The 17331-nt window shown below is 33.8% G+C and overlaps 1 protein-coding gene across 10 annotated transcripts in view; it reads left to right on the top strand.

Moving 5' to 3' along the window:
* The first annotated feature begins 1647 nt into the window (after nt 1-1647).
* Nucleotides 1648-17331, top strand: part of LOC133849439 (mucin-2) — a 40339-nt gene continuing 24655 nt past the window's right edge. For 9 of the 10 annotated variants that reach the window (XM_062285522.1, XM_062285527.1, XM_062285528.1 and 6 more), the window contains exons 1-4: nt 1648-1739; nt 2405-2609; nt 16860-16923; nt 17022-17207. In XM_062285522.1, the coding sequence (XP_062141506.1) occupies nt 2601-2609; nt 16860-16923; nt 17022-17207 (259 nt within the window). In that variant the 5' untranslated portion in view covers nt 1648-1739; nt 2405-2600. The remainder of the gene's footprint in view (nt 1740-2404; nt 2610-16859; nt 16924-17021; nt 17208-17331) is intronic. The other variant, XM_062285523.1, reaches the window with a different exon arrangement.

Here is a 17331-nt window from a genome sequence, read left to right on the forward strand (position 1 = left end):
TTTATTATACTCGGCGACGAAACAATCGCTATCATTAATTTAATGCGAAATTTTTATGGCATGCATAAATTTTTGAAGTGAATTGACAATTTGATTTCAAGTAACATTTTGCAGAGGATTACAAAGTTAATTCATTTAAATATAAGCAAAAATTCTGCAGTGTAGTGACTAAAATGAATGAATCATTTCATTTTATTGACTACGCATAATTATAATTATTATTATTATTATCCACACACACACACACACACAGATACTGCAAAATATCGAAATGGGATATAAAAGAAAGGTGGAATACAAGAGAAAGATATGTAGTTGTTTAAGTAACTACGAACAAACAAGCAAATGGCTTGACAAAATATTTGAAATTCACTTCGCGCCGCAGTTTGGCAGCCGTTGATTTTTCGATGACAGCATTTAATGGTTATTATGTAAACGTTTCTGTGTTGTTGTTGCTGTTGTGGTTTATAGTAGTGTGATGGGCGACCGTCAGCTGCAGTGCGGTGCCATAACAAAGGTCAAACACAACCAGCCAACCAACCAACCAACCAACCTACAGCGACGTCCTAAAACCGACAGTATTACAAACCATAAGACTTCATTGAGTTGAGTTCCGGCCAAGCCCAAAAATGTACATACACATACATACATAAGTGTATGTTTGTATATGCATATGTGTATATCTATATGTATATGATTATATTAAATACCCATTTCATGTTGCTCTTTCTTTTTGCTGTATTTTTCGCCCTCAAAACTCCCTGCGAAACCTCTTTGGGCGCAACTTGTTAAGCTACCATCTTAAAAACTAAACAAAAAAAATAAACAAATATTACAAAATTGTAATTCATCAAATAGTGTCATTAAAAATTTTAATAGATTTCGTTTTCGATAGCTCAAATTTTATTTATTTATTAGCTATTACTATCGTTATTATTAGTTATAAATATCGTTCTTAGTTATACTATAGAGATATCATGGATTTTCATTTCAGTATTTAAGTAGTTCTTAATATAGTTCTTATTAAAAAAATGTGATTTATTAATTTACAAAACTTTTAAAATATCAGTTATCTATTAACGAACAATGAACACGAACATTTACGAAATGTTAATTAATTTCCAACAAATAGTTATTTTTGTTTTTATTCTATATGTGTAACATATAACATAAATAGAAGATTTACAAATAAAATCAGAATCTTCTTTTTCGTGTTTAAATTGTTGACATTATTGCTATGATATCATATCCATTCCTTTGTCAATCTCGTTTGATGGAATCGAATTAACATAGTAACACTTTCGCTTATAGTATAAACAGCAAGTTGATGTATGTGCTTAATCTGCATGCGGCAATGAAATCAAAGTAATCACACACACACACACACCGCGCTAAAAGCATTCCAACAGAACACTCTCACTTAACAGCGGCTCACTTGAAATGTGACTAATGCTTCTCTGTTATTAACAGAGCTGTTAACTTTGTCGTCACTGCTTTGCGGCTGCGCAACGTGAAGAAAACTTGTAGTTGCCTTATTGGTGTAATGGTATAGGTATTGGTGTATTGGTGTTGGTGTTGATGTTGATGTTGGTGATGGTGATGGTGTGGTGGCCCCTCTCAGCAACACTGGGCAAATTTGTTGGCTGGCTACGCTTGTTGGCCATAAGTCGAATTTAGTGCAACGGCAACTCTTGAACGGTACTGTTGGCTTGCGGAGTTTTGGTTTTCACACACTGAATGTTAGTTGTTGTTAGCAGTTTGTTGTTTTTTTTCTGTTTCTGTTTTCTGATTTTTTTTTTTGGTTTTTATCACGAAACCCAATCGTAAATAAAACTCTTTTCGGATATTTAATTATACTATTTGCTTGCAATTGATTTGTTTAGTTTTAGTTGTTTGGCTTTTTTTTGTACAATTTTTTTTTGTTTTGCCAATTGCGTGTGTAAAAATAAGATCATAAGAAAATAACAAATTGCGAAAATGTATTTGGAAAATTGAATGTGAAGAATAGTGGTAAAAGCCCAACAAACGCGCCCAGCTTGCAGCTGAAAGTGAAAAGCTAAATGCGCAGACGTGTAACAGTTTTTGGATTTTGGATCTGGTTTTGTTTTTGGTCTTGGGTTTTGGTTTTGGTTTTGGTTTTGCTCATGCTGTTTTCTGGCCTGCCGAGCATAAAGCCAAGCAGTTTTGCAAAAAGCCAACATGGATTGCATAAACTTTCTGCAGCAGCCACAAATATACCAAAACACAAAACACATACAACAAAATCAGATAAAAGTGTTTGTGGCCCACATTCAACATTAAGTTTTCCAAATATTTTTCAAATCACTCAAAAAAAAAACAAAAACACAACTGGAATAAAGAAATAAAAAATGTAAATATAAATACAAATGTCAATATTTTGTAGCCGCCAAATACGAAGGTAACCCGTTAGATACGTTTAACCGAATTACCAACAGCAGCGCCAATAATAAATAATTACAACAACACAAAAAATACCGACCGACGACAAGCGAGACGGCGAATTAAACTGCATACCTCAAGTACAACAACAACAACATCAGATACAACAACAAGTAGCCCCTAAAAGCATTGCCGCCAAAATGCTTCCGGTAAGTTGGAAAAGTGTTTTGCCACCAAAATGATTTCGTGTATTTTTTTTTTTGCTTTGTTGGGTAGTAATTGGCACAGATCATTTGACCAATCGTAAACTGAAGGCTTTTATATACATACATATATATCTTTTAACGGGTTGCTGTGACCCTCTTTCGTTTCCTGAGCATTGGATGCCTTTATAGTATGCATTATATAAGAGCGGGACAGGATTTTGCAGTAAATCAGCCTTGAATTCGGTTGAGGCGAAAGTTGTTGCGGCAACGCAACGCATCGCATCGCATCGCATCGCATCGCATCGCACATCAACCTGCCCAACAAATATCTCAAGGGCAGTGCAACAAAATACTCTACTCGAAATTGAGCTGCTCTCAAGGAAGTCAATATTTCTACTTGACGATATTCGCTTGTTACTTTTGCATATCACAGTTTGTAGATCTCAGACAGCACAACCAAAAATACAATTTAAATGTTCTACAACCGGTTTGCATAAACCTGCATCTTCAGACAGAAACACACTCGAGTCTGATCATTTCGTTTTCATTTTGCATTAATTTGTCTGGTTTTAACTTGCAATTATACTACCCAAAAATTCCGCTTCTTTATTGCATAATAAATAAGCAAGAACCGATCCGATCCGATCCGAACAGAAATCATCAAATTGTATTAATTTTCTAGTGAAATTAGCTAATCGAGCCGAGCTACCGCAACTTTCGCATATATAATTATGAAACAGATTTTCTTAGCTCTCAGTCTAAATTAGTATGACAAATAACTTTTGCTTTTATTTCTTTTCGTTTGTTTGTTGACAACTGTATTTGCCATCTTATATAACAACAAAAGCGAACAAATTTTCTCATCAATAGATAGATTTGCTCATTAACACCTGTTGAAAACTTTCAAACACGATTCGATTCCTCATCAAATTTAATTCGAACATTTTTTTTTTTATTTTTATTTTGTTGTTGGTTTGCGTATTTATCGTGCATCTCACATGCGCACAGATGAAATGGCCAAGCAAAAGAAAATGTAAATAAATAATTGCCTGGCCATGTAGTAGAATACTATAGACGCCAAAAAAAAAAACGGCACTTAAAGTGTAAAGTAATAGTATATTCGTATTTGAAACATGCAATGCATACTACAATCAAATAAATAAGCAATACTTTCTTCGCTGATTTTTTTCATCGCTTTTTCTGTGCCTAGCTGGGCAATTGGAGTTTTATTTTTGATCATTTTGCGTTGACGATTGGTTTCCACTTTTATTTTATTTTTTTTATGTAGTTTCTTTTACATCCGCTTTGTGCCCAAGCTTGGGTAGTAATATCATCTGTCTGACCAGATGCTATTGACGTTCCCAACTACCATATTCACGCAATTTTAGCTGTCATGCAAATTTTCGTTTAAGCATTCACAGCAACAAAGTGATCATCATCACCGTTGGGCATTAAAATAACACAACACAACACAAGACTGAAAAAAAGAAGCAACAAAACTTGTTTGTACATTTATTTTTGGTATAGATTCACTTTCAGGTCTCTTTTTTTTCGATAATATGCGCTAGTTCCAAAAATATGTTTTCGACTGTATTCCGGCTTTTTAAGGGCGGGGGCGAAACAAGTTTATTGCGACAAGTGTAAAAGTCTGGGATAACTGCTCATCATAAGTTTGGCTTTAAAATATATAATATGTGTGTGCGTGTGTTACGTGTTTTTACCTTTTGTTGTATGATGATGGTGGTGACCATACATAATAATAACATTATCATTCCCATTCAATACGCACATCGTGTGTGAGTGGATCTTTCTTTCTGTTCGTCGGTTTTTCGAATTGAAATGCTGTCGGTGGCGGAAGTGATGCACCCTCTCAAACGCGGTAGCGTCTCAAAAGCTGGCTCAAAAGCCTCTGCATCTCTTTTCGCTGCTGCTGCTGCTGTTGCTGCTGCCTGAGGGCGTAAAAATTGCAAATGTAAAGCCAACAAACTTGACAACAAGCAACGAACGTCAACGCCAACGTCTTCCATGGCATTCCTCTTATACTTATACTTCATATATTTATCATTTTTATAACACTTATTGTATTTGCCTGGGACCCGCCTGCAATTTTTTGTTCGTTATTTGCTTTGCTCGTCAGCCAGATTAGATTGTGACAAACCGGTCAATAAGAAGTGAATGCTGTGAAGAGATTACAACAACAACAACAACAGCGACAGCAATAACTATATTTAAATTTAAGCACACGCGCTTCTGCTTTGCAGGTCATTTGGCAACATATTTTTTTCCATTTTTTGGTTTTTTGTTTTTGGCTATAAGCTGTGGGCACTTTAACTTACCGGTTTGCAACAGTTAAGCAACATTCCAGCAAAAACAAGCGTCAGCAAATCTATCAGAGCATCCATACTTAGCTTGTAATGAATCTGCAAGATACTTGTACACGGTCTCATTGAAAAAAAGCGAAACACAAAAAAAAAAAGATACATTGTTACATTACGTAGTAGAGGGAAGCAATACTCCACTCGTAATTGCAGCTTTTGATGTTGATACCGAGTATGAGTATGAGTGTATCATAGTATATGTGTATGCATGGATGGAGGGCCATAAGGCACTCTGGTGCATAGTTCACTTATACATACTCACACACACACACACACACGTGAATGATTCAATCCCAGTATTATTTGTGTTCCGCTTTGATTTTTCCATACAAATCATTAGCTCGCCTGCAAGCTAATGATGCTACCACTAACTACAATACAATACAGGTGTTGTTGCGAACTTGTTTCTTTTTTCAATCTTTTTTGTTTTTTTCTGTGTTTGTTTTTGTTTATTTTTTGGTAGTCATCTACTTTGCAAAAAAAATGTCCGCTCGTGTTTGAAAAAATATGTAATTCGAAGGGGAAACACAAAAAGATTGTAGTTTATTTACTTTATATATGTACAACATTAAACTAGTAAACTACTTTATGTCAATATGCATTTAAGCGATGACTAACATCATTAAAATATAGTTATAATAAAGAAAGAATACAAGCGTCTTTCCAAAAATATGTAATTCGAAGGGAAAACACAAAAAGATTGTAGTTTATTTATTTTTTATATATACAAAATTTAAATAGTAAACTACTTTATGCAAATATATATTAGTTATGAGTAATATAATTATAATATAGCAAAAAAAATACAAGCTTCTTTCCAAAAATATGTAATTCGAAGGGGAAACACAAAAAGATTGTAGATTCTTTCTTTTTATAAATATAAATCTTGCAAAGAAATATTAGCGATGAGTCACAACAAAAATATAGTTATAATATAAATAAAAGCCAGTTTCTTTCCAAAAATATGTGATTCGAAAGGGAAGCTCAAAAATATTTTAGTTAATTTTCATATCTATAAAAAAAAACATTCAAATAGTAAATTACTTTTCAAGTATGCCATTATAAATATGAGCTATGAGTTATATAAAAAATGATTGGGAAAATATAAAAAGATTGTTGTATAGAAAAAAGATTCAAATAGAAAAACTTTTCCCTACCAATATTAATACTCGCGATAACTAATATTATTATAATATAGTTATTTAATGAAAAAATACAAGTTTTTTTCAAAAATATGATATTCAAAAGGGAAATACAAAAAGATTGTTGTGTATTTTGTGCATTTATGTCATTTCTTCTAATTCACACTTTTGCCCTTCGCTTTACTTTTAAGTAGAATAATTACAAATAAAAAACATTTCTTACTTAAGACATATTTTACTTTTGACATTATCTCATGATCCTGAATGTTTCATAACTATGATAATTCGCTCGTAAATAGAGAAATTCGCGCAAAGCTTTTTTTGCATGCGAGTCTTGCGTTCACTCGAAAGTTTTAGTCAAGGCACGCACTTGCTTATCAAGATGGTCTATGCATAGAGAGAGAGCCAGAGCGAGAGAGAGAGAGAGAGAGAGAGATAGGCACACATTGATATGTACGATATATAGTATATATATATATAGCATATGAAGTGTGAATATAAGTATCTCGTGAAGAATTTCGCTAATTCGTGAATGCATCATTATCTATGCGAATAAGACTTGGCGCAGAAATAACAATAACTCTGCTCAAGACGACCTTAGACGATTGTGAAGTTGACTCAAACTGAAGAGTTAGATGTTCATGAACTTTGTTGTTCAAAGTGCATAAAATATTGTCAATTTGAAAGACAAATCGATGTCATGATTATTTCTGAGCACATCGAGATCGATTAGCTCTTCAAGCAAAATGCAAAATATTGATGATTTTTTCTATAAATGTTTGAGCTTGAATTAAGCTGAAATTTGCTATTGCTTCAATGCTTTGATTATCTTCTAATCAGCAACATTTGTTGAGCTGTTATCAGTTCAAATATTGAGAACTAATTTTTATAGATGCAGCTGTCAATCAGCTCTTTTTTCAATCAGATTTAAATAGATTTATTTTAGAGTCACGTTTATTTTCTGTTTTCATTAAATTTAATTTAAAAATTTGTTGCTGTTGACATACAAACTTCAGGAAATTATTCGTAATGTAAAGTAAATTCAATATGAGTGTCTAAATCTATTCGAAATCTTTTTGCTTATGCACAAATATTTACAAATCTTTGAAACAAATTTGCGTGCGTTAAACATTTATTTTGTTAAATTATTAAATTTATCAAGTTAAATAAAATGTTCACTTGGAAAAATATATAAAAAAAGTATTATTGTTGCATTCCTTTCGGAATGTGTCCCATTAATGACTGATCTTTAAATGTCTCAGCTGTCAGCATTAAATTCTGATTAAACTCACTGTATCACAATATTGGTAACTGTAAACGTGACGCATGCCCCCAGCTTCAGCCTGAAGGTCGACTTGTTTCGCAGCTCAAAGCACAAAGCAGCAAACAAAATCACACATTTTTGTATACCTGGCAAGCGTCAATGATAAGAGAGCGTAATCATTATGTGACAAAGCTTGCGGCATTCCATCTGTCTGTCTGTCTGTCTTCGCTATTCATCAATTTAATCACCTCAAGCTCAAGGATTGAATTTTAAAATTAATAAATAATTTGTATATATGCATGTCATAGATGTTCAAGTATTTTTTCAGTCGATTAGACTCCACTGTGGCTGTCTTGCTTGCATCAAGTTAATCAAAGTCAAAAGAAAACAAATTAAATTCCAGCTGAACTGACTCGCTCTCGTTGGCATTTAAACATGTCACTAAGCATGTGCTCTCTGTGTTGTTGTCTGTTATAGAAAAAACTAACAGCATCAGAAAGACTTGCAAAGCAAATCCTAAGACTTGAATAGACTATGAACATTTAATTAAAAGAATGAACTGAGTAATCATGCGAGTGATTTATGAGCCTGCATTGGCAATAAAAGAATAATTAGACATCCCAACGGATCTTAATGCCAAAAAAACTAAATGGCAATATTAATTTAGAGAAATGGGATTAAGCACTAAAAAGATGCATTTTGATGCTTAATTAAATGTACACTTATATGTAGAAATGTCTGTTATTTATTATCTAGTTGTATATTCGTTCAACTCATTAAAAATTTTTGCTGTTTATTAAAATTTCTTAAAATAAAAGTAGTTAAAGATTTGCTTTGTGAAATTGTCATGCATATTAAATTTATAATTTTATATTTGTTGCTGAAGCTTTACAGAGTTTGTTATGAATGTGCAAACCACAAGAAAACACTGAAGCATTCTGGAAATATGCTTCTAGAGTACTCTGGAGCACACACACACACAGCAAACAGCTGCGTGGAATTCAGAAATGACTCAATAAAAAACTAGTTAACACACCAAAAGTTCAAGCGAAACCAGTAACAATGCTTACATGCAATTTGTGCTATAATTGTAATAGACCCGCAACTTCTGCACTTGAATGCGAGCATAACTTGGCATTACTAATGGAATTCCATTCTCAACTTTCATTTATTTACATTGAAATACCTGTTCAGTTTTAGTTAATGTGCTCGATATATTAGTTAAAAGCAAGGTATATGAAATACCACAAATACGTATTGTATATACAGATATGAACTCTGTCATTGTAAGCCCTCTTGTTATGCTAAAGTCAGCCAAAATTAAAACTTCACAAACCACACGAAGTGGTCACAATAAATCGAATCTAATGAAATGAATATAGTTCTGTAAAAATAAAAGATTCAGTTACTTTTATGATTCGTTTGCAACTGCCTCCTACACACTTTTCTTTGTTTTTTTTTTTGACAAAACTCTTGGACTCACTTTACTGTATTCAAAGAAACGGGTCTTAAAAGACAGCACGTAGTATTGTGCGTGTGTTTTAATGTGTTTATCTACATAGTACTATATGTTTTAGATCTTTACCCTGGCTGACTCACTTGACTATCTAAGTGAACGATCTGTAAAAGCTAGGAGGCTGAAACTTTTCAACCGCATAGATGTTAACTTGTAGGCGTGCATGAAGGCGGCAATTCGCAAAGTTTTAATGAAATGACTTCTGTATACATTTATGAAACGCCAGACACGACTTCAAGCCCAACAAAATGTATATATAATTTGTGTAGTTTTGTGCTGTGCAAATATGCAACTTAAATATATTTATAGCACTTTACCAAAAAACAAAAACCAAAAAATGTTAGCTCTCTGAACCCCTTAGAAACCCACGGATACAAACAATCACTTTTAAGTCAAAAAAAAGAGACACAAAGATGTTGCAAAATTATACACTTATTGTTTGGCTCCATAGAGCAAGAGAATGTTTATTAATACTCGATTACACTTTATTAAAGGCCATCATTCTCTTTTTTTCGATCATCTACTTTTGTCGGCTTTTAACGAAATTAGTTGGCATAAGACAATAGTGCATGTGAATAAAAAATAAAACAAAATAACAAGCCTAAAAGACACCCACGAACAATAAATAAAGTAAATATCACGACCTACGCCAATCAAATTTGAGTAAAATGTGGTAAATGAGCTGAATTAGATTTGCAATTAGTGAAAGAGTTAAGTGATATAATATTTGACAAATTAGCTATTTTATTTAAAACAAACTCATTTTAGGAGAAGACATTCGAAGCCATTAAAAACAAATGAATAAACATTAAGAGAGTGGGAAAATTGAACGCCGGAAGCAAAATAGATTAAGTTTTGTTTTCGCTTTTAGCCACTTGAAGTTGAAAGCTAAAACTATGACCAATTTAATTATTCCAACTGATTCTTGTAGCTAACTGTAAATTTTGCGTGCTCAATACTCATCACCCAACAAAAAAATTCGAAATAAATCTGCTGATCAATGACGCGTCGCATTAATAGACGTAAATTGTGGTTAATTGAGATATAACACCGGCCAATCAGCATCCCGCTGCTACCAGTGAGTGAGAGTGTTATTTTAATTTAGTTGAATGAAAGAAAGCATTATCGGCGTGTCTTCGGACATCAAAATGTCCAATTTCACAACATGTTAATAGGCATTTTGATGGCACATTTGACTATTCGAGAGCCACGTCAAAATCCGCTTCACAGACATCACAACGACTGGACTTTTCTTTTCTTTACTAGTTTTTTTTATCTTTTATGCATCCACTAATGCAAGCGACTAACCCATCCCCACCTGGCAAAAGTTGATGTCTAGAATGTCTGTGCTGTTCATTCACCGGCGATATCGTCATCAATGATGATGACGACTTTCACTATTTTCGGCGAACTGTCACTCGAAATGAGCGATTAAAGACAAAAAGAAGACTCGACTCGAATCGAAGAGAACTGGTTGGCACTCAGTCAATGCACTGCACTCGTGACACTTCTTCGTCGTCTTAGCTTAGTTCGATCAGGTTAGCCGCCTGATATCTTTTAATTGGCATTATAGCTGCTGTGCAGGTGTTTTTCCATTTGGTGCACATCGCGTGGAGACAGTTGCAACAGGAGCAACTGCATTTTCACCAACCAACTGCCATATCGGCCACCAAACCGGTGGACAACTCTGATGATGAAAGTTCACGCATCTGACCAGGTTCCCATGGCTCTGACTCTGACTCTGGTCGCCTCTTGTCGCGTCGCGTTGGAGTCATTGACGTTGCAAGCCTGTTGTGGCCAAAACTAAAAGTTGAACTTAAAATATTGTTTCTTTTTCGTTTCGTTTCGTTATTTCATTTTTTTCTTTTTTTCTTATTTTTTTGGCTCTTTTGTTCCATCCGCTGACCATGATTCATTTTCATAGTTACTTAATTGAAAATGCCTTGGGTCATAATTCAGCTTGGCCTAGCGAATTTCGCACGATAATCTCTCACATCTTGTTAGCTCGCTTTGTTGGCCAACAATGCGACTTCGCACGGCACAAAATCGCCCGCGAAATTTTCAACCAACAAAATGCAACAGCTTACGTTCCAAATTCTTGAAGATACAAACTTACATAAAGTGCTTTGAATTTCATTATTCAAACTTATCGCTTAATCAATTTACTATTTTAATTCATCATTTAATGAAATGACTCAAAAACTTGTGATCTGTTTTATGAAACGAATTATAATTTCGCTATATTCAGTTAATTAGAAATTCCTTTCTATTTTTTGTTCAAATATTATATTATTAACAACAAAATGCAGTTTTATGTTTCTTCCAAAGAATAGTTTCGACATTTATTAAAATTGTTATTTACTAACATATTTCTAGATGTATTCATTTAATTAGAATCACACACTTTTAGTAGAAATAACTTTCTAGTTTTTGCAAATTTTAGCATTTTAGTGATAACAACAAAATACAGTTTTTTGTATTTCTAAGGAATAGTTTAGACATTTATTAAAAGTGTTATTTACTATTTCTTGAAATGTTTGCTTGATTAGAATAAAACACATACAAAAACATTCTAGTTTTGGCAAATTTTAGCATTTTAGTGATAACAACAAAATGCAGTTTTATATTTTTCCAAAGAATAGTTTAGACATTTATTAACATCACGCGGTAATTTATGTGAAAAGTTTTTGAATGTGTTATTTACTATTTCTGGATCTATTCATTTAATTGGAATCACACACTTTATAGTAGAAATACCTTTCCAATTTTTTTACGTTTTAGTGATAATCATAAAATGCACTTCTATGTTTTTCCTAGGAATATGTTAGTTTATTTTAAGCGTTTATTAAAAGCACGCGGTAATTTATGTATTAAGTTTTTGAGGTCGGTTACTTTTTTTCCGCCTTTTTTTCATAGAAAACAAAAATGTTGTTCCAATGCAAGTGTTTTTTTGCACTCATTTGCATACTATCAAATCTCGAGCTAATTAGAAGTAGCATCGTGTTTTTCAACAAACAGCGTAGTCGCATTCCAATTATAAATTAATTATACAAATACACTGTACCGAAAAGCGAGCAACTTTTTCTTTAATTTGCATTCAATTTGATTTTTAATAGAGACGAACTCTGCAGACCTCATTAGTATGGAAGCATGTTGAAAAGTCTGTAATGTTTACAACTGTTATATTATTAATAATAATTTAATACTCTTGAATAATTCCTTATATTAAATTATTACGATTTTAATTTAATTTTCGATAATCTTAAATTCATTCTAAGAATAGTGATATCATTTTCCGGAGAGAGATATCATTTTGGCGATGAGTAATTTTAATATATATATATATATATTATATATATATATATAACTACAGCTGTTTTTTTTTAAATAGAAGTGCTTTCGACCTGCTGATTACAATTTTTGTTTTTGAATTGGTAATTTCGGAGGAAATGTAGTAAATTCCTACATTTTACCAAGATTAGAAACTTATATGTACTACAGGTTACAAACAATCTTGGAGATTGAAAAATGTTTTTGTTTAGACTACTTTGAGACAAAATTTAGTTACAACAGCTTAAACATTCTCTTCAATATTGTTGACTTCAGTATTTTATTGAAACAAAAAGTAATGCATTATAAAGTTCATAGAACTAGTAGTATTAAATGAAAACTATAATAAAATGTAGCATTGACTAACTATTTTATCCTCACACATAATTGTTATCTATAAACAACGAAAGTACTTTCCTAACCTAAACAATAATTCTTTTTTATAAGTGCGAATTTAATCAGTCTTTTTGTTTGGTGTTTTTTTTTTTTTTGGTAGCTTTTGGGAACAGTGTATTAAGCTAATATGCTAAACGTCGCCCTAATTGAGAGAGACACACACAAAAAAACAAGTTTAAAGTTTTTACTATCAATTCTAACGCAAATTCGCAAGTCTCAGAGCAATCACACAGGTCTTTTGTCAACCACTGGCTTTAACAATGACGTAAAGCAGCATTTCTTGAATTTAGAGCACACAGCACACAAAAGCAATGACCAAAGAGATATGTGAACAAATACTAGTACGTATATAAAAGTTATGCACATGTGTGTGAGAGCACTTTTTTAATAGCCGGTTACGTTTTCAAGGCTAACTTGACGATTCGTTGCGAATATGCAAAGCGCAAAAATCGAAAGAGCAGCCTTAGCAACAGCAGCAGTAAGATTAACAGCAGCAGCAGCAGTAGCAGCAAGAGTAACAGTAACAGCAACAACAACATTAACAGCAGCAAGAGTAACAGTAACAGCAACAACAGCATTAAAAGCAGCAGGAGTAATAGTAACAGCAATAGCTTTAACAGCGGCAGCAACTGTAACAGTAAGAGCAACGATAACATTAACAGCAGCAGCAGTAACAGCGACAACTACATTAACAGCAGCAAGAGTAACAGTAACATCAACAACAACATTAACAGCAGTAACAACTGCAATACTAACAGCTCAGTAATTGCAGCAATAACAGTGACAACTTTAGATGAGAAATTGCAAATATGTACATAAAGTATGTGCATACCTTAGCTCGGCTCGGCTTGGCTCGTATGTGTGTTTGTATGCAATCATTTTTTCAGGCGTAACGCAAACATACGAGTATATGCGGCCATCTCGCAGTTGTGGCTTACATAAGCCACAACCAACTCAGACTTCCCAGCTGCAGTTGCCTCTTTGGGCAAATAGACTCCAGGCAGCAGCAACAACAACAACTATGAAAATATGCCACAGTTATCCGTCTGTCCGTCCGTCCGTCCGTCCGACTGTCTGTCCATCAGGCCGTTTGTCTTTTCGTCTGTTTGCCCCAGTGTTGCAACTTGTCGACATCATCAGCAAACTTGCTAGCCATAAATTTGTCGCCGTCCCCCGTTTAGAGTGACAGAGAGGGGAATGGGAGGAAGGAGGTTCATCAATTGAAGTGATCTCAAAAAGTTGGCAAAGTCTGGCGTTAAATTACAACTGACACAGTTTATAATGCTAAATACCGAATGCTGCATGCTGATGACGAAGCCGAAGCCGAAGCCGAAGCTGTTGCACCCTTTGTAAAACAATTAGTATACTCAATTAAAATCCATTTTAAAACTACAAAAAAAAAGAGTAGCTCTACTCTTTCTACAAATACCAAACCATATATTTATACGGTCTGAAAGGCATAAACTCGATTAAGTAAATGCGACATTATAGCTGATGCGTGTGCTGTGCGCGCCATGCATTTTGGCATCAGATTGACAAATTTGTCAACAGTCAAACCAATCAATGCGCATGCGCGCATTATGCAACCCAAATAGTTAATATTTTATTTGGATATTTGTTGTCTCTCTATTTGTTGTTGTTGTTGGTTTTTGTGTGTTTTTGCGCTGAATGCAAGACTCGTTTGGAGGTAACTGGCTGCAGTCGCTTTTCATTTCGATATCGGCAGTAAAGAAATGTTAAGCAATGCGTGCGACAACACGACGAAGACAGCGTTAACGAAACAAGCAACCGCAATACAAGCAATGTAAACTATGGTATGACTATATATAGTATGGTGTATACATGTAAATTGCCACCACTGTTGTTTTTCTCGTTGCTGTTTTATCGACCATATTCAATGATGTCCAATGACCCAATCAATTGCATTTTTTCTCCTTTTTTTTTTTTTTTGTTTTTGGTCCACACCAGTCTCTGGCACCAGGTTAATATGCCGCTATAATCAATACAATCCTATGCACTTTCCCCCGTCAATCTCGAGCGAGAGAGAGAGAATGCTTTGGTGAATGTTCCGCCACTCGAGGGTCGTCAGTGCAAATGGCACACTCCACACTCCGATACTCCAAATGGCATAAGTACTTGCCCGGATATGGATACGACTTACGGACTCTTTGAGGCGAAAGCTATGCGATTGTACTCTTATTTCTCTTTGTTTGTGTTGAGGATGGGTACGAAGTCGATTGTTCGATTGAAATTTGAAGTGGAAAAGCATTACAACAGAAACTTGATAGAACTCAAAGTCGCTGATACAGACATCAGTTTTCCATTTCACAAAAAACAAATATTGTGCATGACTTGTTCATATTTTACATTTTTTTTTGTTCATATCACATCAAAAACAATTAAAACTTTCACCTTGCAGCCCAAACGTTGTTTGAGTTTGGCAATTAATTCAGATCCCAGGGCTTCCAATAGTTAAACAAAACAAAAAAAACATGCATTGATTCCCCCCTCAAAAACACAGATTTCTCGTCTTGTTCTCCATTAAATCAAAGTGCTTGCTTCGATAATAATAAGACATGCATTTCTAAAGCAAAGTATTAATAAATTTAATAAAGAAAAACCGCATCTATTCGATGATAATGATGATGGCCAATTGGCGTTTTTTTTTCTTCTGAGTTACTGTTAGATGGTAATCATTCATGTTGTTTTTTAGGGGACGTGTAAAAATCACTTTGACTTGGACAAAATGAAAGACATGTTTTCACATGTATGTGTGTGTGCATCGTATGCGTGTGTCTGTATGTGTGTGTGTGTGTGTAGATCATTGTGTGAGCTAAAAACCCGCATGCCTCACATTCACACACACAATCCACAACTTGTTGTTGTTGTTGTTGCTGTTTGCCTTTGCTTATGTAACTTTGTTGTTCGCCGTTGTTCAATATCCGAATATGTGTAAGGGAGATGGTTGTAGTTTGGGCCACTTACGTTGTTTTTATTTTTGTTTGTGTTGTTGTTTTTATAATGTTACCAAACGTTTGGCATTTTAATTCCAAAATCCGTTGTTTTGTTTTCATATACTATACATATGTCTGTTCGTATTTGCTATTTAAGCATTTATTATGAGCGAGAGACGTTTGGCAAAAGTGAAAAAAAACACAAAAATGCTTAATTTTTGACACTGACTCAGCCGATGCTGCTTTTGTTGTTGCTCTGCTTACATTTGCTCTAATTACTACGATTATAGCCTTATGTCACAGCATATTATAGACATCTCCGGCTCAACGATGAACACGATCAGCGAAAAAAAGCAGGCTAATCAGTTTCACTCCAATTTCAAATGCGGGCAATTAATATATGATCAATGAACGTCTCGAATTTTGAGGCATGTAATTTATGTTATTAGTGGAATAAATTATACGAAGATGTGGCTATCTCTCTCTTTTTGGGAAACGAAAAGTTAGTTTTGTTTATATATGATTCTATTTCTTTTTCAGATGCATAAATGCTGTTCAATGCCTTTATACATTTAGATATCGGATATAAAAATCAATATCGAATAATTTTACTAAATTTGTAATTTCTTACTTATTCATTTAGATCTCAGATATACATAAATATAATGTTCATTTGCAATTTTAATAATTCTAAACCCTTTAAAAGATGTTAGCCCAAAACATCTTAATCTAGCGGAAAAAATCTTAAGCTAAAAGTGAATCAAACGTTTGATTGTTTCTAATCTTGATTTGGCTTTGATTACTTATGCTTGACATTACCTTGCCGCATTCTTCGAGTTTGAGGTAATATAATACCTGTATTTTCGACACACAAGCGCACCATAAAACTAGCCACTGTGCAGGTTGAAGAATGAAATCGAAAAAAGGAAAAGAGAGAAAAAAAATAACATACGTATCTAACATACTGATGTTGAATAAAATTAAATGGAATTTGCATACAAAATTCATGAGATTGTGTAACATATTTGATACCAACTCGACCTTCATGGGAACTCACTGTGAATGAATTGGTTTTGCATTTTCTTTTTCTGTTTTTAAGTTGATTATTATACGAGAGTATGTAAAGATTTTTATACGATTCCATCAAAATCAGTGTCAATGATTGTCAATCGAATGTTTCATAAATTATGCACCACCAAAATACTTCCGTCAGTGTTTTTTTTTTGGTTTTTTCGGCTTCATCATTTTCAATAATCGTATTATCATCTTTCAGTTCCGGCATGGAACGGCCTGGCGAGCGCTCTTTTTACTTTGCGTGCTCTCCTATTTTATAAATGGTAAGTTTTCTTTTCATATTTTTGTTGATTGCCCAATACCATTCCGTGTACCGTCGATTATTCAAGAAATACCTAATTCAATTATGTGATTATTGCAGTCGCGAGCTCCGAAGGCCGAGTTGTTTGCTACTACACAAATTGGAGTGTTTATCGACCGGGTACTGCGAAATTCAATCCACAGAACATCAATCCATATTTGTGCACACATTTGATCTATGCATTCGGTGGATTCACGAAGGACAATCAAATGAAGCCGTTCGACAAGTACCAAGACATAGAACAGGGTAAGTCACGAGATATCAAAGCGAATAGAGATACAAAATTAAAAAAAAAATATGCAATGAAATCAACTTTTATTATAAAGTAATTAAAATTAGATTCATTGCAGTGAAAACTATTTTAAATTTA

Source organism: Drosophila sulfurigaster, chromosome X (assembly GCF_023558435.1).
Source record: "Drosophila sulfurigaster albostrigata strain 15112-1811.04 chromosome X, ASM2355843v2, whole genome shotgun sequence".
NCBI classification, from domain to species: domain Eukaryota; kingdom Metazoa; phylum Arthropoda; class Insecta; order Diptera; family Drosophilidae; genus Drosophila; species Drosophila sulfurigaster.